Source organism: Paroedura picta, chromosome 10 (assembly GCF_049243985.1).
Source record: "Paroedura picta isolate Pp20150507F chromosome 10, Ppicta_v3.0, whole genome shotgun sequence".
NCBI lineage: Eukaryota > Metazoa > Chordata > Lepidosauria > Squamata > Gekkonidae > Paroedura > Paroedura picta.
Window position 1 is genome coordinate 3,930,973 of NC_135378.1, and position 24,675 is coordinate 3,955,647.

General features: G+C 46.7%; 2 protein-coding genes across 12 annotated transcripts in view; both read left to right on the forward strand.

Moving 5' to 3' along the window:
* JAKMIP1 (janus kinase and microtubule interacting protein 1) overlaps positions 1–24,675 on the forward strand; it is a 237,294-nt gene that overhangs the window by 88,744 nt on the left and 123,875 nt on the right. For all 11 annotated transcript variants that reach the window (XR_013225029.1, XR_013225030.1, XM_077301529.1 and 8 more), the window contains exons 6-8: positions 3,513–3,659; positions 5,877–6,017; positions 7,193–7,252. Coding sequence is in view for 9 of the 11 variants with exons in the window: in XM_077301529.1 (XP_077157644.1) it covers positions 3,513–3,659; positions 5,877–6,017; positions 7,193–7,252 (348 nt within the window). In the remaining 2 variants the exon portion in view is untranslated. The remainder of the gene's footprint in view (positions 1–3,512; positions 3,660–5,876; positions 6,018–7,192; positions 7,253–24,675) is intronic.
* Positions 19,128–24,659, forward strand: LOC143819657 (uncharacterized). The gene has a single exon (XM_077301545.1). It carries the CDS (start codon positions 22,256–22,258, stop codon positions 22,451–22,453), a length of 198 nt encoding a protein of 65 aa, XP_077157660.1. The 5' UTR covers positions 19,128–22,255; the 3' UTR covers positions 22,454–24,659.

A 24,675-nucleotide genomic window follows, 5' to 3' on the forward strand; every position in this document is an offset into this window, starting at 1 on the left:
GCTGTCTCTACTCGAGATATAAGGACAACAGATGGACTTATGTTCTGATTTATGTAGATGATCTGCTTTTATGTTATGAGGCCAAGAAAGACTGTGATGAAATAGTCCAGAACTTAAATCGAGAAGTGGAAGTAAAGCAACTTGGAGACATCTAGTACTATCTTGGAATACAAATAGAACACAGAGAAGATGGGTTCTTCTCAACCAAAAGCAGAAAATTCAAGAATTTCTCAACTTCATGAATATGAAGGAACTTAAGCCAGCGCCAACTCCAATGAAGACAAACTTCTTGGAACAAAGAGGAATCAGTGAGCCTTTCCTCGACAACAAGCAGTACAGGGAAGCAATTGGGAAGCTCCTGTACATCAGCACATTGACACGTCCAGATATCGCAGCAGCTGTTGGCTTACTGTGCAGGAAGGTGGAATCACCAACCAAAAGAGACTGGAATGCAGTCAAAGAACTTACAAAGTACCTGACTGGAACTGCACACCTGAAACTAAAGCTACCAACATGTGACAATCCCAGACTGGTGGGATACATGGATGCCGATTGGGCAGGAGACACTACTGACAGAAAGTCAATAAGTGGACACCTGTTCTACTATGGCGGCGGTGTACTCAGCTGGAGCAGCAGGAAGCAAGAAAGTGTAGCTGTCTCCACAACAGAAGCTGAATATGTATCTGCAGCGGAAGCGTGCAAACAACTGAAATGGATACTGCAACTGATGCAAGACTTTGGGGTAGAAGAACCCAAGCCAGTGCAACTTTATGAAGACAACCAAAGCTGCATCAAGCTTGCACTATCAGAGAAAATCAACTCCAGAACAAAGCACATTGATGTGAAGCATCACCTCGTGAGAAACATGAAAGAAGAGGGGCTTGTTGAGCTGGACTACTGTCCTACGAATGAAATGATTGCAGATGTGCTCACCAAGCCACCCACCAGAGAGAAGTTTCAAAGTCTACGCAAGAAGATGAACCTTGTGGACTTTGTACACTAGACTTTGAGAAGGGGTGTTGGAGTATACAATGTCTGGTGTACAAAGTTAACCAGGAGGAAGATCCTGATGGGGGCAGCAAGAAGGCTGTTAGATAGATCAGAGAGTTCAGGACCTTTCTTTCTTTTAAGTGTGCCCTAGATTGTTACTCTTAGGGCACTTTCCTCTTTCTTCCCGGATGCTTCTCAGTCTGCCTTCTTCTCTTGAGCCAGCTAGATGTAGGAGCTCTATCCTCCGCCTCACCTTTTCTATCCGGAATGTCCTTCCATAAATAAAACTTTTCTTTCTAAGCTAAACAGCGTCTGCATATCAATGAAATAACTTTGCTATGCTAACACTTACCAGATGTCAATGAGGAGATCAGGCCTTTGATTTCAGCCACTGAAACTGTGGGCCAAACTGGAAGATCTGTTAGATCAGAAGGGATATGTTGTAAATGTGACGTTGCTATTGGGGGCGAGGCCAAATGGGCTCCAAAGACCTTGCTAAAATGCAAGGCCCAATCTTTAGCTGGTATTTGAGCCTCCAGGTGATGGGACCAGGTGTTTAAATTATTTGAGACTAGTGCCCAAAAGTGTGAGTCATTTTTCTCAGAAACTGCCCAATCAAATTCTTTCAATAAGGATTTGGCATATTCAAGCTTTTTTTTGTTTAATTAATTTTTTGTATTGTGATCTTAGTTGAAACTATCAAGAAGTAGATGATGTGATAAGCCTCCTCTGTCTGAGACCCTGCTGCTGCCAACTATGAGTTGACAATACTGACCTTGACAGACTGATGGTCTGATTCATTAGAAGGCAGCTGCCTGTGTGTCCATGCATACATACTTGAGTCAATCAGTTGGGAGCCAAAGCTCTGCTCTGTTGACTAGCTTTTGAGCAGAGTTGGAGTTCCATTTCCTTGCCATATTTTTGTGCCTGGGCACTAGATCTAAACACAAGAACTGGAGAAGTTGCTCCCTGTCCATCTTGGCTACTCAAAGTGAGTGAACAGCTGATAGGAGCCCCTTTAGGAGAGCTTGTCAACCTCTCCCTGGCTACTTGGGCGGTCCCAGGGGTGCTGAAGGAGGCAGTGGTCTGTCTGTTGCTGAAAAAAAATATTGCTGGACCTGTGGGACCCAGCCAGCTACTGCAGGTCTTGCATCTTGTGTTTCTGAGAAAGGTAGCTGAAAAAGGTAGCTGCAGCTGACCAGCTCCTGGCTTACTTGGAGGAAACTTCAGTGCTTGATCCATACCAGTTGGGCTTTCATCCTGGCTACAGGGTGGAGATGCTGTTGGTCACCTTGGTGGATGATCTCTGGTGGCAGCTGGATTGGGGTGGGATGGCAGTACTTGTGTTGCTCAATCTGTTGGCTGCATTTGATGTTGACCACAAGTTACTGGCCTACTGCCTTGCTGGGGGCGGGATTCAGGGAACAGCTAATTAATGGCTGTGTTCCTTTTTCCAGGACCCGGCATGGAAGGTGGCAGTGGGGGAGACGTTATGGTGCCCTTATGGACTCCGTTGTGGGGTACCACAGGGGGCAGTTCTCTCCCCCATATCCTTATCTATGGTTCCTCTGTATATTTGTGAAATGCCCCTGAGGGAGGAGTGTGTCTGGGGTGGCCAATCAGGGTGCGGTCAGACCCCCTTCGCTTGCCGCCCTTCCTAGCAGCCTTCCTCGCAGGGTGCCTATTATGGGGAGAGGAAGCAAAGGTATTTTTAAACTGCTTTGAGACACCTGAGGCAGCAGGGGTGACTGTGGTCCATTCTCAGATTTGATGCTGATTGATGTAACTGCGAAAATCTGTGTTGCAATTGCCTGCTAATTATAACAAATAAATCACAACTCATCTACCTCTTCTCCAGTGTGGTTACTGACTTCAAATCCTAATTAAAGAACCATTTACCACTTTGAGCTGGCAAGACAATAGGAATGTAGGACTATCATCCTGCTCTGTAAGATTGTATGTAGTGAAAGTCTGCCAGGCACATTGTTTGAATAAGTGAAAACTCAACCAATGAACTGGTTCAGATGGAGAGAGCTGAAGTGACTGACCCAAACCTGGCTATCTGTGGTCAACTGGCAGTCAGGCTGTAAGATGGCACAGCAGGAGTCCAAGCATCCCTAGTTGGCATTGGCTAAAAGAGGCAGTGGTTCGCCTGCTACTTAAAAAAAACATCTCTGTACCCAACTTCCAACTTCCACCCATCTTGCTCTTGCTTTTTTGGGGAAAGATGCTTGAAAAAGCTGTCACAGACTATCACCATTCTTGGATGAGGCAGCGGTCCTAGACACACCTCAGTCAGGTTTCTGGTCTGGCCGTGGGGTAGAGACAGCGCTAGTCACCCAGACGTAGAAGTAACCCTTTCACTTCATTTTCTGGGTGTGGAATGGCCCTTAGAATCCAGTGGCACCTTTAAGACCAATAAAGTTTATTCAAAGTTGCATTTACTGAAGACCTTTATGTAATAATCAAAGCCCTGTTGAAAGTTGCGTATTCACTTTACTTCATTATTTTACCAACTGCAGCTGAAACGATCTCGGGAGACAGAAGCACAGCTTAAGCCCCTTGTAGAAAAGAACAAAAGGCTGAACAAGAAAAACGAGGACATGCTTCAGAGCGTACAAAGAATGGAAGACAAAATTAAGAACCTTTCCAGGGAAAACATAGAAATGGTAAGTGGCCATCCTCACCTAGCCTGGATTCTCATCAGCAATCCCAGATGGTTCGGAGCTTTCAAAAGGTCACTACCCAGGAGTGGATTCAAATCTCCCAGTACTGGAAAGACATGTGGCCCTATGTTGAAACAGTGTTATTTCAGAACTTGGGGCTTTTGAAGGGAGCTCCCCTGTCTGATTTTAAAATAACTCAGGGCCACAATTTTGAGCCATTATTCCCTCCTCTCCCCCTTGAAATGGATCAGCCCTTGTCTCCTGTCTTACCTAGAGTGCTTGGGGGTATGCCTGAAGATTATTCCCCAAGGGCACCTCTGCACTTCCAGTCCAGGGCTCTTTTCTCTGAGCTTAAATGTGCAGAAACCTTGGCAGAGTTGGAACAGCAGGCAGCAACAAAGACAGTTCTTGAACGTTAATCTTTTCCTTATGAAACTTAAAAGTAACAAAAGGAAAAGCAGGAAAAAGCAAGCAGATTATAATAATGAGAATAACATAAAATACTAAATTTGGGGGACTAAGCTATAAGGCCTGTATTTGTTTCTTTATTTATTTCGATATTTGTATACCACCCCTCTCAGGCTTGCTGTCTCTGGACGGTGTACAACCAATTAATAAACAGTAAGCAAGTAAGAGTATACCATACAACATGGAAAAATACATAAAAGCTATTAACGATAAAATCACAGCTAACAGATGTTAGCACCAACATCACACAAGCCTTTGCAGAACTCATGAAATCAAGTAAATTTCAAGTGGTAATTGTATTGGTGTGATCAATGTGTCCTTCCTCTGGCTGTTTCAAATTTGGAGCCTCTCCTTGATGTGTCCCTAAACAGAGAGGGAGGGAGGGAGGGGGTGATGGGTGCTGAGCAGAAGGGGTAAGGATGGAGGCTTTGCTCTCTGAACAGCACTTTATCTTTAAATGGAAGGGGAAGCAAGTCCTTCTAGTGGTATTGAATGAGGGGCACTGTGCTTAACCCCTTGGAGAGTGACTGGTCACTTCTGAGTGACCTAACTGTCCCTGCTGTGGGCTGCTGACCCTGCAAGTCCTTGCCTGTTCCAAAGCTACTAATTCCCTTTGCAATTCTGGGTCTTCTCCCATCTGGAAACATTGTTGAGTTTGTTTCATGTGCCTTGGAATGTCCATACACAAGCTAGCTAAGTCACCAGCCAAGTTATGGCAGACTCATCTTAGAAGAAGGGTTGATTTTTATATCCCATTTTCTACTACTTTAAGGAGTCTCCAGGCAGCTTCCAATCGCCTCCCCTTCCTCTCCCCACAACAGACACCTTATAAAGTAGGTGAGGCTGAGAGAGCTCTGATGGAACTGCTATGTGAGAACAGATCTAATAAGGCTGTGACAAGCCCAAGGTCACCCAGCTGGCTGCATGTGAAGGAGGAGTAAGGAATTGAACCCCGTTCTTCAGAGCCTCCGGGGAGGGCAGTATATAAGTATGATAAATAAAATAAATAAATAAATTAGAGGCTGCTGCTCTTAACCACTCTACCAAGCTGGATTGAAATCCCAAACCTCTCTGGTCCCCAATACTAGAACAAGCTGACTTGAGAATTGCCACTGTATTGTTATCTCCATTCCTAGACGTGGCTGAACCATGCATGGCGGGGTGTGTGTGTGTGTGTGTGTAGGGGAGGAATGGGTGTGTGTGTGTAGGGGAGGCACAAGAACCTGCAGAGAGTTGGATCTATGCAGGGCCTGCAACTGGCTCTACTTGGGATGGTGCTTCATCACACACACCCTATACTGTGTTCCTCTCTCTTGTAGCTCAAATGTGGATTTCAGCTGGATGGTTCTGTTTATCAGCCATCTTTTCATCAATTTTTTTTCTATGCCAGAGCAGTCATTTCTGGCTTAACCGTTTTGCCACTGCCTGAGGGTTGGAGCAACGAGTTGCCTTTGTCTTGGTGCCTCCCCGTTGTGTTCTTTAAAAACCAAAAACAGTGGCCCAATTGAAGATCATCACCCACCAGACTGTTGTGAGAGGGAAGCCCTATAGGGCGTGGCTGGCTCCAGCTCCTAGGTGGGGGGTGGATAGGAGAAGGCTGTGGTTGAAGAAGCAGGGGGGGGGGGAGTCAGACAGGAGGCTGCTGGCTGCAAAATCCATTGACCCCATGGAAAGGCCAGCCTTTGGAATTGGGAACATTTGCATATTTGAATGTCTTGCTGAAATATGCTTGCTGAAATATATTTTTTGTAGAAAGAGAAGTTATCTGCTCAGCCCACTTTGAGAAGGCACACTTCATTGAATGATCTCAGCAGTACTCGGGAAGAACAAGAAGTTGAACTCCTGAAGCTGCAAGTTCTGGAGCAACGGCGTGTTATTGACGATCTCTCTGTGGTAAGGCAGCAGGGTTTCCTGAACACAGACTTCACCCTAATGCCTCTTCCGTGATCCCAAGAACACGCTTAGACACATTTTGATGCCACTGATTCATGTTGTGGCTGAATGGAAGCCAAGCAGTAGTGGTCTGGACCTCCTGCTGCCAGAGGGATGATGTTTGTTGTGGAAAAGGTACCCCCACCCCCCACTCTCATTTCATTCAGAACAGAAGGATCTCTTCACTCAGGAGCTTTCGTGCTGGATGGAGGTGGGGTGTGTGTGCTCCTGAGCTGGTTCTGCAGTTACTTTGTTTTTTCTATTGTTGATCCTGGTGAATTTAGATGGATTTGAACCTGAGTATTCCTCCTTGCTTTCCCCTGAATTGAAACAGAAAGTGTTCTGCACTTCATTGGGGAAGCTCAGGGAGGGGAGTGGGACGGGTGAAGTCCAGCTGGCATTATAGGAGTGTACTTTATTTCTTCTCTTTTGACTGCCGGTGGAGAAGCCAAGTGGAGCACGAGGCTGTTTGTATCTTTCTTTCCTTTTCTGAATGAGCGGCTGGTGGGGGGGAAGCCGAGCCGAGCCGAGCTGAGCCAGCAGCAGCCTCACAGCACAAGGCAAATCTCTGCTGAGAGAAGTGTGGGCTTCTGGAGAGCAGTCACTTTAAAACAGATTCCAAAATGAGGGCAAAAATAAATCTTGGGAGGAAGGTAGCTAATCAGAGACAGACTGCTTCTCTACCTCATCAGGGAGGACGTTAATCTGGCAAAACTCAGATCTACGCATCAATACTGGGAGCCCTCAAAGCAGCTTGATCAATTGTAGCGAGTTATATCTGTTCCTGGATATCGCGTGTGAAAGGTAGGGTCACCACGGATCAATCATGCATGTTTCAGAGGGAAAATTTAAAGCACCCAAAATCAAAATGGAAATCAAATACAGTGCAGACGGGAGGGATTTATTTGATCTGGGAGAGGATAAAAAGGTGAGAGGCACAGATTGGGGTGCAGAATGGGAGAACAAGGAGGTTGTATCTGAGATAGAGACAACTCTGGAAAAAGTCTGCTTTTTCAAAGTGAACCAGGGGAGGCTTTCTTCCTGCCCTCATAGAGCAGGGTGTCACCTTAGATTCCTTATCTGTGCAGTCATTCTGAAAATTCTTAGCAGTTTAAATAGAACTTCTCTTCATGTAGGAACGTGAACGCTTGTTACAATCTAAGAAACATAAAAGAAAAAGTTTGAAACTTCCAAAAGTGAGTAACGTTTATCTCTATCTTGGTGACTGCTGACTTTTCCATATTAAAATACAGTATTGTAAATGTTAAGTAATTTTAAACATCATAATTTATACATATTGGGCTGTTTTTTTCCAAACTGATTGCTTCAAATGTTCAGATGTCAGTGCTGTTGGGTTGTGTTTTCACATTTGGTGACCTCCCTGTGGTGCTTTTTCTTCACAATCTTAGAGCCAGTAATTCTTGTGCTTTTAATTTTTCCCATTAAGTTTTTTTGGGTGGTTTTCCACATAGGATCCTAAAGATAACAACAATCCCCCTGCAACTCTATGGCTCACTGTCCCTCCCCAAAATAGCCTATCAACAAGAGAAGAGTTCTGTGGGAATTCAAAAAGTGAAGATCTGATGCATTATATTTTAGTCTACACAGTTTCTGTTGAACCTGGAAATAAGTTCTAATGTTCCTGCTATGTCAGAATACAATAAATTGATTTTCCTGCTTTTTGACATTGAACCGTAAGTATCTAACAGCTCTTTATGCACTGGCAGCTAGTAATATCAGAGTAAAATCTGTTACAAGGAAAGTCCTAATTCCATATGTCTGAATTTGGGAAACACAAGTCAAGTTCTATTTGTTTTTAACATATACACTTTTGTGTCAGAGCCTGGGAAATTGTGATAGACTTTTAATTGTTTTAACATATATACTTGTTATTTGTGGTATTTTATATTTTTTCTTTTAATGGTTGTTGGTATATTGTGAGGGCCTTTGGCCAATAACAATAAATTTTTATCACTATTACAAGAGAAGAAATTATAGGAACATAAGAAGAGCCCTGCCAGATCACAACAATTGTACATCTAATCCAGCAGCTTGATTCACACAGTGACCAATCCGTTACTGTAGGCTAGCAAACTAGGATTCCTGTTGGGATTTTTGGACTAGACTTGGTCCTGAGTCCATCCAGAAAAATGGACCTGCAGAGTTAAAAGAGCTTTTGAAAGTATTCTTTAGGATGCTTAGGGCTGATCCTGCATTGAGCAAGGGGTTGGACTAGATGGCCTGTATGGACCCTTCCAACTCTATGATTCTATGATTCTATTCAGTTATTAAATACCTTTGTGGATGAGGAGTATTGCCTTGTTAGTAATTTGGTATCATTAAAATTTTTGAAGTGTTTTGGCCTGTAGGCCTCCATGGGTTCACGAAACACAGGGGCCTTCTGTGCTTCATGATATTTCTGCAGCCCTTGCCAATACCCAGGCGGCACCTGGAGATCTTCTGTCATTACAGTTTATTTCCAGAGGACCACAATCAATTCCAAATGGCTGCTTTGGAAGTTAGATTTTGTGGCCTTGTATCTCACTGAGAAAGGCGGGGTTAGAGGAGTCACAAATTGGGATCAAGATTGCAGGGAGAAATATCAACAACCTCAGATATGCAGATGATACCACTCTAATGGCAGAAAGCGAAGAGGAACTAAAGAGCCTGTTGATGCGGGTGAAGGAGGAGAGTGCAAAAGCTGGTTTGAAACTCAACATCAAGAAAACTAAGATCATGGCATCCGGCCCTCTCAATTCCTGGCAAATAGATGGGGAAGAAATGGAGGTAGTGACAGATTTTATTTTCCAGGGCTCCAAGATCCCTGCAGATGGGCACTGCAGCAAAGAAATTAAAAGATGCTTGCTCCTGGGGAGGAAAGCTATGGCAAATCTAGACAGCATCCTAAAAAGCAGAGACATCATCCTTCCAACAAAAGTGCATCTAAGTCAGGGCTACGGTCTTCCCAGTTGCAATGTATGGCTGTGAAAGTTGGACCAAAAGGAAGGCCGAGCGTCAAAGAATTGAGGCTTTTGAACTCTGGTGCTGGAGATGACTCTTGCGAGTCCCTTGGACTGCAAGGCGAACAAACCAGTCAGTCCTAGAGGAGATCAGCCCTGACTGCTCCTTAGAAGGCCAGATCCTGAAGATGGAACTCAAATACTTTGGCCACCTCATGAGAAGGAAGGACTCCCTGGAGCCTAATGCTGGGAGCGACTGAGAGCAAAAGAAGAAGGGGACAACAGAGAATGAGGTGGTTGGATAGAGTCACTGAAGCAGTTGGTGCAAGCTTAAATGGACTCTGGGGAATGGTAGAGGACAGGAAGGCCTGGAGGATCATTGTCCATGGGATCACGATGGGTCAGAAACGACTTCACAACTAAAAGCAACAACAACCTCACTGAGGACCTCCAAACACTGTCCTCCCCAGGATATATTTCCAAAGCCTTTGGGTAGTTCCCAACCCACAGCTGGAAAACCTCCCCCTCTCCACACGGAGGAATCATCCCAGTCAATAATGCAGATGTTAACATTCTTTTGATATTCCCGTGACTTTTCCAAAATCCAGTGCAGGTTTGCTATGTGCCACACCCCCATTAAAAGCCAGGTTAAAATCTGGTAATTCTCTTTCAAAGGTTGTTACTATCTGTTGTTATATGATTTTCATAGAATCATAGAATAATAGGGTTGGAAGGGATCTCATGGGTCAGCTAGTCCAACTCCCTGAACTATGCAGAACACTCACAACCCTATCGCTCATCAACTGTAACCTTCCACCCCTTTGCCTTCACAGAATCAGCCTCTCCATCAGATGGCTATCTAGCCTCTGTTTAAAAACTTCCAAAGATGGAGAACCCACCATCTCCCAAGGAAGCCTGTTCCACCGAGAAACCTCTCTGTCATAAACTTCTTATGGATGTTGAGACGGAATTTCTTTTGCATTAATTTCATCCCATTGGTTCTGGTCCATCCCACCTCTCAGTCATTTCCTCTTCAGGCTAAACAGACCAAGCTCCCCCAACCTTTCCTCATACCAGTGGTCCCCAACCTTTTTTAGGCTGGGGACCGGCAGGGCATTGGGCCGCGCCCGCAGGGACCGCGCCCGCGCGGGCCACGCCCACGCTTCGGGCCGCGCCCGCGGATCGGGCCGCGCCCGGCCGCGCCCGCCGGCCGCACCCCGGCCGCGCCCGCGAGCCGCGCCCGGCCGCGCCCGCCGGCCGCACCCGCGAGCCGCGCCCGGCCGCGCCCGCGGATCGGGCCACACCCGCGGGCCGCGTCCGTGGATCGGGCCGCGCCGGCGCGGCCTGCACGGGCGCGGCCCGGCCCTGATTCCTTCTCCCGGCCCTCCCGCAGTAAGTAGCTTCCCGGGCCGCAAGCTTGCGGCCTGGGAAGTTTTTTACTGCGGGGGTGGGGGGGGGCGAGGAGAGGGAGCCGCGGCCCGGCGCCATGGCCTTTGCGGCCCGGCGCCGGGCCGCGGCCCGCAGGTTGGGGACCACTGCCTCATACGTCTTGGTCTCCAAACCCCTCACCATCTTTGTTGCCTTCCTCTGGACAGGCTTCAGTTTGTCAACATCCCTCTTCTACTGTGGTGGCCAAACCATAGCAGAGCGGTACCATCACCTCCTGTGATTTGGACACAATACTCCATTTGATACAGCCCCAAATCCTATTTGCCTTTTTAGCCATTGAGTCACGCTGCTGACTCAAGTTCAATGGATGGTATACTAAGACTCCTAGATCCTTTTCACACTTGCTACTGCCAAGAGAAGTCTCCCTCATCTTATGGAGGATCAGTGTTTTTGGTTTTTCCTACCTAAATGCAGAACTTTACATTTATCCCTATTGAATTTCATTTTATTCTATTTAGCCCACTTCTCGAGCCTGTCAAGATCATCCTATATTATGATTCTGTCTTCTGTTTTGTTTGCTACCCCTCCCAGTTTAGTATCATCTGCAAATTTAATAAGTACCCCCTCTAATCCCTCATCCAAATAATTTTTGGAGGAAACTTTGGCCCTGGATCCATACCCGTTGAGCTTCTGTCCTCTCATAGAATCATAGAATCATAGAGTTGGAAGGGGCCATATAGGCCATCTAGTCCAACCCCCTGCTCAATGCAGAATCAGCCCTAAACATCCTAAAGCATCCAAAAAAAGTGTGTATCCAACCTTTGCTTGAAGATTGCCAGTGAGGGGGAGCTCACCATCTCCTTAGGCAGCCTATTCCACTGCTGAACTACTCTGACTCTGAAAATTTTTTTCCTGATATCTAGCCTATATCGTTGTACTTGAAGTTTAAACCCATTACTGCGTGTCCTCTCCTCTGCAGCCAAAATAAACAGCATCCTGCCCTCCTCCAAGTGACAACATTTCAAATACTTAAAGAGGGCTATCATGTCCCCTCTCAACCTCCTTTTCTCCAGGCTGAACTTTCCCAAGTCCCTCAACCTATCTTCATAGGGCTTGGTCCCTTGGCCCCAGATCATCTTCGTCGCTCTCCTCTGTACCCTTTCAATTTTATCTACATCCTTCTTGAAGTGAGGCCTCCAGAACTGCACACAGTACTCCAGGTGTGGTCTGACCAGTGCCGTATACAATGGGACTATGACATCTTGTGATTTTGATGTGATGCCCCTGTTGATACAGCCCAAAATGGCATTTGCCTTTTTTATCGCTGCATCATACTGCCTGCTCATGTTTAGTTTACAATCCACAAGTACCCCAAGGTCTCGTTCACACACAGTGTTACCTAGAAGCGTATCCCCCATCCAGTAGGCATGCTTTTCATTTTTCTGACCCAGATGCAGAACTTTACACTTATCTTTATTAAATTGCATCTTGTTCTCATTTGCCCATTTTTCCATTGTGTTCAGATCTCGTTGAACTCTGTCTCTATCTTCCGGAGTATTTGCCAGTCCTCCCAATTTGGTGTCATCTGCAAACTTGATGAGTAGTCCCTCCACCCCCTCATCTAGATCATTAATAAATATGTTAAAAAGTACTGGGCCGAGCACCGAGCCCTGAGGTACCCCGCTACTCACCTCTCTCCAGTATGATGAAACACCATTGACAACAACTCTTGGAGTGCAGTTCTCTAACCAATTCCCTATCTACCTGACTATCTGAAAATCCAGATTGCAGTCCTTCAACTTATCCATCAGAACATCATGGGAAACCTTGTCAAAAGCTTTACTAAAATCCAAGTAAATGACATCAACCGAATTTCCATGATCCAGCAAACCTGTTACTTGGTCAAAAAAGGAAACTAGGTTGGTCTGGCAGGACCTGTTGGAGACAAATCCATGCTGACATCCTTGGGTCACCAAATTGCCCTCCGGACGTTTGCAGATCGCTCCCTTTAATATCTGCTCCATTATCTTCCCCACAACAGAGGTCAGATTCACTGGTCTGTAGTTTCCCGGGTCATCCTTCCTCCCTTTTTTGAAGATCGGAATAACGTTTGCTCTCTTCCAGTCCTCCGGGACATCTCCAGTCCTTAAAGAGGTTCCAAAGATGATGGACAAGGGCTGTGCAAGTTCTCTGGAAAGTTCTTTGAGTACTCTCGGGTGCATTTCATCCGGACCAGAGGATTTGAACTCATCCAGTGCAGCTAAATGCCTCTCGACAACGTCTCTATCCATGTTAACCTGCCACCCAGACACTATCCTTTGGCTACGGCCATCTCTAGATGTGCCTAAACACTTTGACCTGTGAGAAAAAACAGATGTAAAATAGACACTAAGCCTTTCTGCTTTCTCTGCATCTTCCGTTAGAGTTTGTCCATCCGCACCCAACAGTGGGCCTCTTGCCTCCTTTACTTTACGTTTGCTCCTCACATAACTGAAAAATCTTTTCTTGTTACAATGGGCTTCCCTGGCCAATCTTAGCTCACTCTCAGCTTTGGCCTTTCTGATGATTGATCTACAGTGCCTAGTAACCTGTAGGTACTCTTCTTTAGAGCTCTGTCCTTCTCTCCATTTCCTGAACATTTTCCTTTTCTTTCTTAGTTCCTCTTGAAGTTCTCTATTCATCCATATAGGCTTCTTAGAGCTGCTGCAGTGTTTTCGTCTTTCTGGGATAGTCATTGATTGAGCATGAAATAGCTCTTGTTTGAGTAGCACCCACCCTTCACATGCTCCCTTCCCTTCCAGCATTCTCGTCCATGGTATGACACTCATCATGTCTCTGAGTTTATTAAAGTTTGCCCTACGAAAATCCAACATCCGCGTCTGGCTACAAGCTTCCATGGCTCCCCATCTCAGAAGCAATTCTATGAGGACATGGTCACTTCCCCCTAGGGTCCCCACCTCCTTCACCTCACCCACCAACTCTTGCCTGTTGGTCAGTATTAAGTCCAGTATGGCTGAACCTCTTGTGGGTTCATCTACCATTTGATATATGGGGTGGAGACTGCACTGGTCGCTCTGATGGATGATCTCCAGCAATATCGGGATCGAGGCGGGCTGGCCATTTTCATGCTATTGTTTGTTTGTTTGCTTGTTTATTTATTTATTGTCAATCACAAGCTCTTGGTCAAACGCCATGCTGACACGGGGATAGGAGGTACTGCTCTTAAGTGGCTGACCTTTTTCTGTGTGTGTTTGAGAGCCAGTTTGGTGTCGTGGTTAGGAGTGCAGACTTCTAATCTGGCAAGCTGGGTTTGATTTCCTGCTCCTCCCCCACATGCAGCCAGATGGGTGACCTTGGGCTCACCACGGCACTGATAAAACTGTTCTGACCAAGCAGTAATATCTGGGCTCTCTCAGCCTCACCCACCTCACAGTGTCATTCCAGGCACTGAGTACTCTGTCTTACAGAATACAGAATACCTTTATTTATTTATCAGGTAGTCTCTCTTATTGTAATGGAAAATTCATTCCATGTTTTCTTTGCAACTCTTTTTCTATTTTAATGTATTTCAATGGAGCCCATGCAAGTCAATTGGCATTCACGCCTCCCATTCTTGTCATTTGTTTTAGTACATCCTGCAAGGGGGCGGGGAATCTGTTTTAAAACCTTCAGTGGTATTTGGAAGCATGCACAGGTTGAGATTGTGAGAACAAGTCAGGGCTTGTTTTTTAAAAATGGGGTTCTGTTTTGAGTGGGAAAAAACATTGCCACCAGACTGATCCATCTATTACAGAGGCAAAAAGTTTAAGGTGATTGTTGATGTGGAACATCTACTGGCGCAGTCCCCCAAACGGAAGTCTACAGATGCGACATCTGTAATTCTGCCCCCAGGGACCGTGCCAGTGGATGGACACTTGCAGCATGCCAGAGCACTGAGGTGCACTCAGTGTTCTGGCGTTGTTACCGTCGCCAGTCTTTTGTGGCTGCTCCCACCCTCAGGAGGGCAGGGCCGGCCTTGGGAGACTGGGGGGGTGGGGCCAGCCCAGCCAGCAGGGAAGGAGAGGGGGTGAGGTGTGGCGTGTGGAGAGGAGTAGGGAGGGGGCAGGGGACAAGGATTCTTGCCCCTTATGTCGGTAGATTTTTCTAAGAGTATTGTCATCATTCCTCTCCCCCATCACCCACTAATCTATATAACTAAAAGGATTTCTACAACAAAACAGAAAGAGACCAGTGGCACCTTTAAGACCAACAAAGATTTATTTGAGGCGTCAGCTTTCGAGTGCAAACACTCTTCGTCAGACTATGAATTGTCAACAATTCATAGGGGCTTTCCGCACCGGGATCCTTGTAGCAAATTGTTTGCTGAACGAAAAATCGCCATTTAAAATAGTGCAATTCGTCATTATGCATACCTGACTTTGTAGTGGAATCCAGTTGCGTTTCTATCGTTTCCCACAAGCTTCCGGTCTCAGCAAAAATCGCTAGAAAGGAAGCGCTATTGCCGAGCTCGTCCCGCCCCTGGCCGTCAAGCAGCCAATGGGCAGCCTAGCATGCTCCCAAACAGCCCCTTTCCCTTTAAAACTGAAACCAGGCACAAAATAGTAACAGGGCTAAAAAAGTAAGGGATGAAACTTGGGGGGGGGGGGGAGGGAAGGGAAATTAGGCATTATCAAATCCCACAGATATCACTCAAATTAATACAAACTAAATTGATCATTCAAATCATGGCCCTCTAATCACCACAAATCATGCCCCTAACACTACCAACCATACCCCAATTAATAACTATAATAACCTGAAATGAAATTCAACCTTAAAATGTGCCCCTTCCCCCTTCCATCCCACCTGAATAAGATCCAATAGAATGTACACAACACCCTAGTAATAAATTAACTCCAGATTGGGTAGCCCTGAGATGTCATAATAGACGATCGGGGTCATCCCTCTGGAATCCAACTGAAACAACCAAAACCGATCAACCTCCTGAAACAGAAAAAGCGAAAGCATCCAAGCCAAAGCAACCAAAAAAGAAACAAGAACCAGGGCACAACCCTAGAAGTTAAGCAGTTGACAACCCAAGGAGGAACACAACATCAGACATGGACACCTCTCAGTCATCGAGCCCAAATAAGGGCATAATAACAACAAGGGGGGACCCAAAGGGGTCAGGGATTCCAATAATAAGGGGGAAAGGCAGGGACAGCGGTGGGAGGAGGCTGGACAATAGAAGGGGCTTGAGAAATGACCATGCTCGAACTCCTTCTAACCTCCGCCCCATCTCTCGGGCCACTAGGGTGGAGGCAAAGGCGAACAACCCACCTCCGACACTGATGCTGTGCAACGCCAGGTCCATCAACAACAAAGCTTCCACCCTGCAAGCGTATTTCGTAGAGCAGGGGGTAGACCTGGCGTGCCTGATGGAAACCTGGACCAGGGACGGCGAAACAGTCGCCCTTAAAGAGCTAACCCCGGCTGGGTTCTCCGTCCACTATCAGTCACAAACTGTGGGGCGGGGAGGGGGTGTGGCAATCCTGATCCGTGACAACATCTCCTTCAGGGCTCTCTCTGCGCCGAAAATTCCAGGAATTGAATGTGTTGGCCTCGGGTGGGGTACAACCGAGAGCGTGGCCATCTGGGTTGTATATCACGCGCCCAATGCACCTCCAGATGCCCTGCCAGCCCTGCTAGAGGCGGCGGCCGCCTGGACATTACAGTCTCCTAGACTGTTAATCCTGGGGGACTTTAATGTCCATGCGGAATTGCCACCCTCTGGCAATGGGCTGGACCTGGTGTCGGCCATGGCGACACTAGGGCTCTCGCAATTTGTTGTTGGCCCTACCCACCAGGCAGGTCACACCCTGGATCTGATTTTCGGTGCAGGGCTGAGCGTGGATCCGGTTACAATTACTGCCGTGCCATGGTCGGACCACTATACCCTGAAGACCCGGCTTAGGCTGCCACCTCCCCCTCACTTGGGCGTCGAGCAAATTTCAGCTCGCCCACGGAGACTTATGGATCCGATTGGATTCCTGAATGCTCTGCGGGACCCAATGCCTCCCGGCACTTCTCTAGATGGACTGGTCAGTGACTGGCATGACAGATTGCTGGCTGCCATTGATGAGATAGTTCCCAGACGTCCTCTCCGTCCCCGTCTCAAGCGGGCTCCATGGTACACCGAGGAGCTCCGCGAGAAGAAACGGGAACTGAGACGACTAGAGTGAGTTTGGAGGAAGACCCGTGACGAAGAATCGAGAGCATCTTATAGAATGCAGTTAAGAGCCTATGAGATGGCGGTGAAGTCAGTGAAATGCAACTTTTACTCAACTAGCATCGCGTCTGCGCACTCACGCCCAGCACAACTATTTAGGGTAGTCCGATCTCTCACCGCCCTTGATGAAGGGCACCAAAACAATAGCCAATTGGACATTAGCTGTGAGGCATTTGTGAGTCACTTCGCAGACAAAATCTCGACTCTTCGCCATGACCTCCCTCCAACTTTGGACACAGAAAGTGAACTGGAGGCTCCTTGGCCGTCTTTGGAGAGAACAATGAGTTACTTCAGACGACTCTCATTAGATGAAGTGGACAGGATGCTAGCAACAACAAGGCCAACCACTTGCCCTCTAGATCCATGTCCATCGTGGCTCCTAAAAACAACAGACCTAAGAATAGGAGCTCCCCTCCGGGAAATAATCAACCTCTCCCTTTCAACGGGAGAATTCCCGGAGGGATTAAAAGAGGCAGTGGTACGCCCGTTGCTCAAAAAACCATCCTTGGCTCTGCAGGAGCCTGACAACTACCACCCTGTCTCGCATCTGGCGTTTCTGGGGAAGTTGGTTGAAAGGGCTGCTGCAGGCCAAATATCAGCATTCCTGGAAGAAACTTCAGCCCTTGATCCATTTCAGTCGGGCTTCCGGCCTGGCCATGGGGTGGAGACAGCGCTAGACCCCCTGACGGATGACCTCCGCCGCCAACTGGACCGAGGCGGGTCAGCGCTGCTGATACTATTAGACCTGTCGGCAGCGTTTGACACAGTCGATCATGAGCTCCTAGCTCACCGCCTGGGCGACGCTGGGATACGGGGGACAGCCCTAAAATGGCTGATCTCCTTCCTCCAGGGTCGCGGACAGAGGGTAGCAATAGGAGAGAGAGTTTCTAGCCGTCACCAGCTCACATGTGGAGTCCCACAAGGAGCAGTGCTCTCTCCTATCCTATTTAATATCTTCATGCGCCCTCTTGCTCAGCTGGTGCGGAGGTTTGGGCTGGGTTGCCACCAATATGCAGATGACACCCAGCTCTTCCTCCTGATGGATGACTGCCCTGACTCCCCCCCAGAATCTTTAGCCAGATGCCTGGAAGCAGTGACAAAATGGATCAAGCAGAGTCGTCTGAAGCTCAACCCTGCAAAGACGGAGGTCCTGTGTTTGGGTAGGAAGGGACCATGGGAGGAAGCGCGCCTGCCCATCCTGGATGGTGTGCAGCTCCTAGCGACTCACTCCGCCAGGAACCTGGGCGTGATCCTGGATGCTTCCCTTACAATGGAAGCCCAGGTCACGAAGGTAGCACGGCTGGCATTCTACCACCTCCGCCAAGCCAAACTACTAGCGCCCTACCTGGAACCAGAGCACCTAGCCACAGTGATCCATGCGATGGTCACCTCCAGACTGGACTTCTGCAACTCGCTCTATGCAGGCCTACCCTTATCCTTGATCCGGAAACTACAACTGGTGCAGAATGCCGCGGCCAGGATTCTCACTAAGACATCATGGAGATCACATATCCGGCCGGTACTTCAAGAACTTGGTTGGCTCCCAGTTGAATTCCGGATTAAGCTTAAGGTTTTGGTAATCACCTTTAAGGCCATACGCGGTCTGGGCCCAGTGTATCTGAGAGACCGCCTCCCTGCCTATACCCCCAGAAGAGCTCTACGCTCCGCCACCTCCAACTGGCTACAGATCCCTGGCCCTAAAGAGGCACGTATGGCCTCAACAAGGTCCAGAGCCTTCTCGGTCCTGACCCCCACCTGGTGGAATGAGCTCCCCGAAGAGATCAGGGCCCTGCCGGAACTTCCACAATTCCGCAGGGCCTGCAAAAAGGAGCTCTTCCACCAGGCATTTGGTGGGGCCGACTGAGCCATAATACCTACAGGTGTTATGTAGTCCCTCCCAGACTGAGGGAACGAACCGACTGAGGGATTGTCAAGTTATTGTTGAAGTGCCGTTTTAATTGTTTCAGTTTATATGTTGTTGTTATTGTTATATTGTTATATTGTTATATTGATTTTGATATTGATTTTGATAGTGTTCTATGTGAATGTTGAAAAATGTTTTATGTAAACTGCCCAGAGCCGTAGGGAAGGGCGGTATAAAAATATAAATATAAATAAATAAATAAATAAGAAAGGGTTTTAAAAAAAAAACACACCCATTGCAACGAATATGTGTTGATTCATTGCAACTGAGAGACCCATCAGCTGGCAGGTGTGTTTGAGCTGTCGTTTCATCGTTGCCACGCTCCCCCCAAGTGAAAAAAAAAAATCCCCCCCCCCTCACGGGCCCGATTTTTGGCCGAAAACAGTGTAAAAAATAAAGGGAAAATACATCAGCAAACGGGCTTCTCTGATGTTTGTGCTTAGTGACTAAACAGCTCTGGGGAGGGACTGAAGCCTGGGAAGCCTCTAAACAGGCTTGCTGGTGGGTTGAACTTCGCTCGCTCGGAGAAAAAAAAATGGCGATCGCTTCGCCGGAAGATCAGAAGAGAGAGCCAGGGGGAGGGACTTTGTAGAAACCACAACAATGGTAACGCACAGAACTTTCCCGCTAGTGTTGCAGATTGGTTGCAGGAGTGTAGCGCTTTCCGGAGGGTGAATCCACTTTTGGGGATTTCCCTGAAAGCGCTACAAGGAAGCACTTTTTGCGGATTGGTTTCAGGTGTGTGGCAGATTGTCAACGACGTTGTGCATAATGGCAAATCAGTAGCGTTTTCAATTGGCAACCATTGTGCGATTTTGAAGGCGTGCGAAAAGCCCCATAGTCTGACGAAGAGTGCTTGCACTCGAAAGCTCGCACCTCAAATAAGTCTTTGTTGGTCTTAAAGGTGCCACTGAACTTTGATTTTGGTTTGTTGTGCTCCTTCAGACCAACACGGCTACCCACTTGAATCTAGGATTTCCACAGTACAGGAACCATCCTTTGTTTCTAGCTCAGAAACCAGGAAGGGAAGAACTTTTGGTCTTGTTGTGTTTTTTAAGACTGACCCCCATCACAGGGAAGTGAGGGGTGAGAAAACCTGTTTTAAAATCTTCTGGTTTGCAGCTAGGTTAGCGACCGTTCGTCCTAGTGCAAAACAATTTTTTTTTAATGGCGTAAAGCGAGAGGAGGTGGGCAGACTCAGGCGGTGAGAAAAGTGGAATGCAAATTGCTTTAAGATGCTTATGGCTGATCCTGCGTTAAGCAGGGGGTTGGACTAGATGGCCTGTATGGCCCCTTCCAACTCTATGATTCTATGATTCAAATTCAAATGCAGAGCAAACACATTGGATTGCCACAAAATGTCTCCCCAGTAGGGGAGACAATTGGGTGTTTTTTTCCCAACTGCAAAAAATGGCAGGATGGCTGCTGATGCTGGTATTCTCACCAGATCTGTGCCTGAGAAGCCCGATTTTTGTGTGAATTACCATGCAGCCAGAAGAATGCTGCCACAAAATTTTCTGTCTTTGCAGAATAATCCCAGATGACAAGGAAAGGTTGACAGTGTCCCTCAAGGGGCCTCCTATTCGTTGGTCACTCAGCTTGAGTAACCAAGGTGGACAGAAACTTGGGGCCTTTCTGCACAAGGACCAATGTTGCCAATTCGTTCCACAAAGCGGAAACGCTATTTTAAATAGTGGAATCTCAGCGTTCCGCATACCTTCATTTGTAGTGGAATCCAGTAGCGTTTCATTCATTCCCCACAGGTTTCCTGTCTCGCAGGAATCTCTAGAAAAGAAGCGATTTTTTCTGTGCTTGTTCCCGCCCCTGGGCGTCAATCAAATGAACAGCCAATGGGCGGTTGTTATCATGCTCTGGAAAAGCCCCTTTCCCTTTAAGCACAGGTTTAAAAAAACCACACACACACATTGCAACGAATATGCGTTGATTCGTTGCAACCGAGACACCCATCTAGCTGGCGTGTGAGCTGGCGAGTCATCGTTACCATGCTCCCCCGAGTGAAAAAAAAAATCCCCCCCCGCACGGGTGCGATTTTCGGCTGATAATAAAAGGAACTTGCAAACAGAGGGCTGTGTTGTGCTTGGGGACTTAGGGGAGCTTTAAAGCACTTCTGTGGAGTGACTGTAGCCGGAGAATCTTCGCTGGGTGAATGAAGCCTTGCTGGTTCGTTGCTTTCTCCGCTCGCTCCGAGGGGAAAAAATGGTGATCACTTCGCCGGAAGTTCGGAGGAGAGAGCCAGGGGGAGGGACTTTGTTGCAGCCGCCACATTAAGAACGCACAGGTCTTTTTCGCTAGTGTTGCAGGTTGCTGTAAGAGTGTAGCGATTTTCTGAGGGTGAATCCACTTTTCTGGATTCACCGGAAATCGCTACAGCGAAGCAATTTTAGCGCTAGTGTAGCAGGACTGTTGCAGATTGCTCACGACATCATGCGGAACGGCAAATTAGTAACGTTTACCATTTGCAAGCCTTCTGCTACTTTGAACTCATGCGGAATGGCCCTTGTTCTTGACTATATCTTAAAAATATTGTTAAGGCTGATGTGTTCTATTCTCAAGGTCGGATGCAATTGTTTATATTAATAAGAGAACTTTTGTAACCTTTTTTCCGGTGACTCAGCATAATGGCAATGGGTTGGTCCTGTGGGATGTGCAAGGGGTGGAGACCCCAGGTTATTGGTTTGACCCAAAAAACATCATCTTTCCCCACAAGCATCATCTTTCCCCACCTTCAATGGAATATTATAAATCCTTTGTTCTACACACAGGCTCTTTCGGGACCAACCCCCCTGTGTCATTTTGTTCACCTGCAGTTGAATAAAATCATAAAAGATTTTCCAGTCTAGTAGTCATTCTATTTTGGTACTTCACACCAGGCAAACGATCCCAAAACGCCCAGACCCTGGGCCATTACTTGTGCCCCATACAGTTGTGGCATGGAGGACAGGACTTGACACCTCTGTTTTAGAAAACAGAACTCTTTCAGAAGTAAGAAGGAAATCTCACTCCAGGTCATGGTAGCAGAAAATCCTTGGTGGGTGTCCTGTGTTGTTTTGTTGTATGTGTGGCTTGGCTTTTCAGTTGTGCATCTAGGTCCACTGTTCTTTGCATAATGGGCAAGTTAAGCTTTGGGGGCCTTGTCAGTGGGAGAATGAGGCAGGGTTCCACAGAAGGCAAATGTGCCGTTCTCATGCTGGTGCCAGGTAACTGTTGCTACCCTGACTTACCTTGGGCTCGCTGCTAATTGCCAGGGGGGTGCTGAGGAGAGTGGCATGTTGCTTCCAATTAGCTCATGACTCCAAGAGCTGCCCCGAGGGGGGAGAAGCACTGTCTGTAGGTACACAGTTATATGGGAGGCAGGCAGTTGTTTGCAAAGTGTTATAGGTCATATTTTTTGGGCCCCAGTTTGTTCCCTCCATCCCTAGGTGGCTTTGAGTCAGAATAATATGGGGCAGATATGTCAGGTTTGTGAATTCTGAGAAGTGGCCTTGCTAGGAATGCCACCGGTTTCTTGCTGTGGAATAGACAAGCAGAACTCTTTGGAACCTGCCAACTTTGGGGACTTCTTCCTGGCTTGTGAACCAAAGAACTTCTACAGAGTGTCTGAGGAGAATATAAAGTGGTCAGCCCCTGCATCATTAGCATGGAATATGTAATTCTGATCTTGTATTTCTCCTTTTTCGTCTGCCTATGTGCTCTGGTGTGTTTATATTTTTCTGGCTGCCAAGAAATGACTTATAAGCATGAAGGTAAGAGTTCTTCTCTATTGGTTCCTATTAATAAACTTCATGGATTGTTTTTTTCCCCATTTGTTGGTCAATGGAATGTAAAAAAGAGATGATTTTCGACCCACTTCATCTTTCTTAACTCTTTAATTGTTGTTTTTGAAGTGATGGTGAAAATGGCTAGAATAAGTTGCTGGAATGCATTCATAATAGGTTGAGGTTTGCATAAGAGGCCTGCCATTGTTTGGTTAGGAAGAATAAATTATCATCAAAATGTGCCGCAGAATCGATTAAAATGAATGAGTTAAAATTGAGTAAAATAGTACCAAATAAAGTTAAAATATACAAACTGGGAAAAAATTACCATAGATTAAATTTAGGGTGACCAACCTTTATTTAAATAAATCTCATAGAGTCTCAGAGCCACAATTTGGCAGCTGTGAGTGTAGAAAGAAGATTAAGGAGATGATCATCACTAGAGTGACTCAGAGAGGCAACTAACAGGGGAGAAACCAGGGATGCCCTCAACTCTGCAGATGGCTGTAGGTATGCCTTCTTCTAATTGTTCCATGAAAAATTGCACAGTATCAGCTGTATGCTCTGAAGATCTGTCCTTTTAGTTTGTTTCCTTGTGCTCTTTTGGTGCAGCTTGTATTTCCAGGCACTAATGGACAGTATTATCCCATCCATGTGCAGGAGAGAAACAGAGTTGTATCACTGTTGCTCTTTCAGAGCCCCAGGAAGGTAATTTCTGGGGCCACAGGATCCATGGCCTCCTCTGCAGCTGTGAATCTGCATCACATTGACAGAAGGAAGATTTTCTCCAAATTTCAGAAGAAAACCTCTAAAACTCAGAGGAATTGTCTGAACAGGTGTCTCCTGGGATTTTCCTCCTCCTTCTCCTTTGCCTGAAACAGATGTGGCATAGTTGGAAGGGTGCAGGTGGGCTGGGAGAAAAGGAGGGAGCCTCTCATGGCCTGAAGATGCTTGGAAGAAACCGATGGGTCTGGGGAGGGAAAGATAGGTTAATGTTAAAGTACGTAATATGGAAAGCAACTGCTGGAAGGAATATGCTGCGAAAAAAAAGGACAGTTCAAAATGAGTACAACAACAGAAAAAAGAACCTATCCTAGGCTACAATAAACAATTTCACAATGAATGCAACAAACGTGTCTAATCTCTTCTTTTTATTTGAACAACAATTTAAATAATATATATGTGGCCTTTGGTTCACAGATACGGGGCAGTCTAGTCAAAAGACTGTTCCCACTGGGTTGTAAACTGCCTGCTCCATACCTGTGAGCCAAAGGCCACATATATATTATTTAAATCCTGCCCAGAAGAATTGATCCTATTGAAGGACTTCATTAGCAAACAAAAAACAACCACTGATGAAAACTGACTTGAAAACGGTTATAATCTAGCGGCCGTTTTGATTGTTCAAATAAAAAGAAGAGATTAGGAAGGAATATGCTGGCCAGCATCACAAGCTTTTGTGTCCTGGGTGGGGGTGGCAGTAGAGAGTCAGTCTGGGGGTTGACAGGGCATACTCTGACACCCCCTTAGTCCACTCCTGCTGCTTCCTTTTTGTTTCCCAGAATGCTACCCTCGTCCATTTCTTCCTTCTGGTCACTTTCCTTCTCCCTCTTTCTTCCTTGGTCCACCTTGAGGGCCAGACATGCTTTCTACAATCTCTCTCCCCCCAAGCTTCGATAGCTATGAGAAGCCTTTACTCTTCCCTTCCTATCCAGTATGGGCCTCTCTCATAATAAAGAACTTCCAAGCCTAAGTGTGAACTGATTCCTTAAGCAGCCAAACTGTAGAATTCTGCTATGCACAGACTCAGCTTTGCTTTCAGCAGCAGAGTTCTTTTATGAGATGGTTTGGATATTAAAAGCTGTTTAAGTCGTCTGGAATGCCTTGTGGCCAGAGGAAAACTTGCAATTAGGAATTAGGGGGCAAAGCTTAACAACTAATTCTCCCCCTCCTCGCCCACATGCGATACTGGACTTCTCTCCAGGAAAATGTTGGATGTGGGGAAAACATTGCCTCTGCTGTGGCATGCACTTTGTACATAGGTAGGCCTCAGCTGCACACACTTATTTTCTTGAGTCTTCACAGGCTCCCAAAGAGAATGACAGTCTCTTTTATTGTTGACATGTATGAAGAATTGATTGAGTCTGTCTCAGCTTGAGAGAACATTATAGGGACTGTGTCTGTGGAGAGGGCTCTGTAGTCGAGTGCTGTGGAATGCTTCAGAGACTGGGTTCACCAACTGTTTATTTCTTAAAGACAAAAACAAAAGGCAATTTGATATGTAGCCCTACACATTGCCTCT

Excerpts from the sequence above, each read along its gene's own strand:
- LOC143819657 (XM_077301545.1), top strand. The coding sequence starts at position 22,256 with ATGGAATATGTAATTCTGATCTTGTATTTCTCCTTTTTCGTCTGCCTA.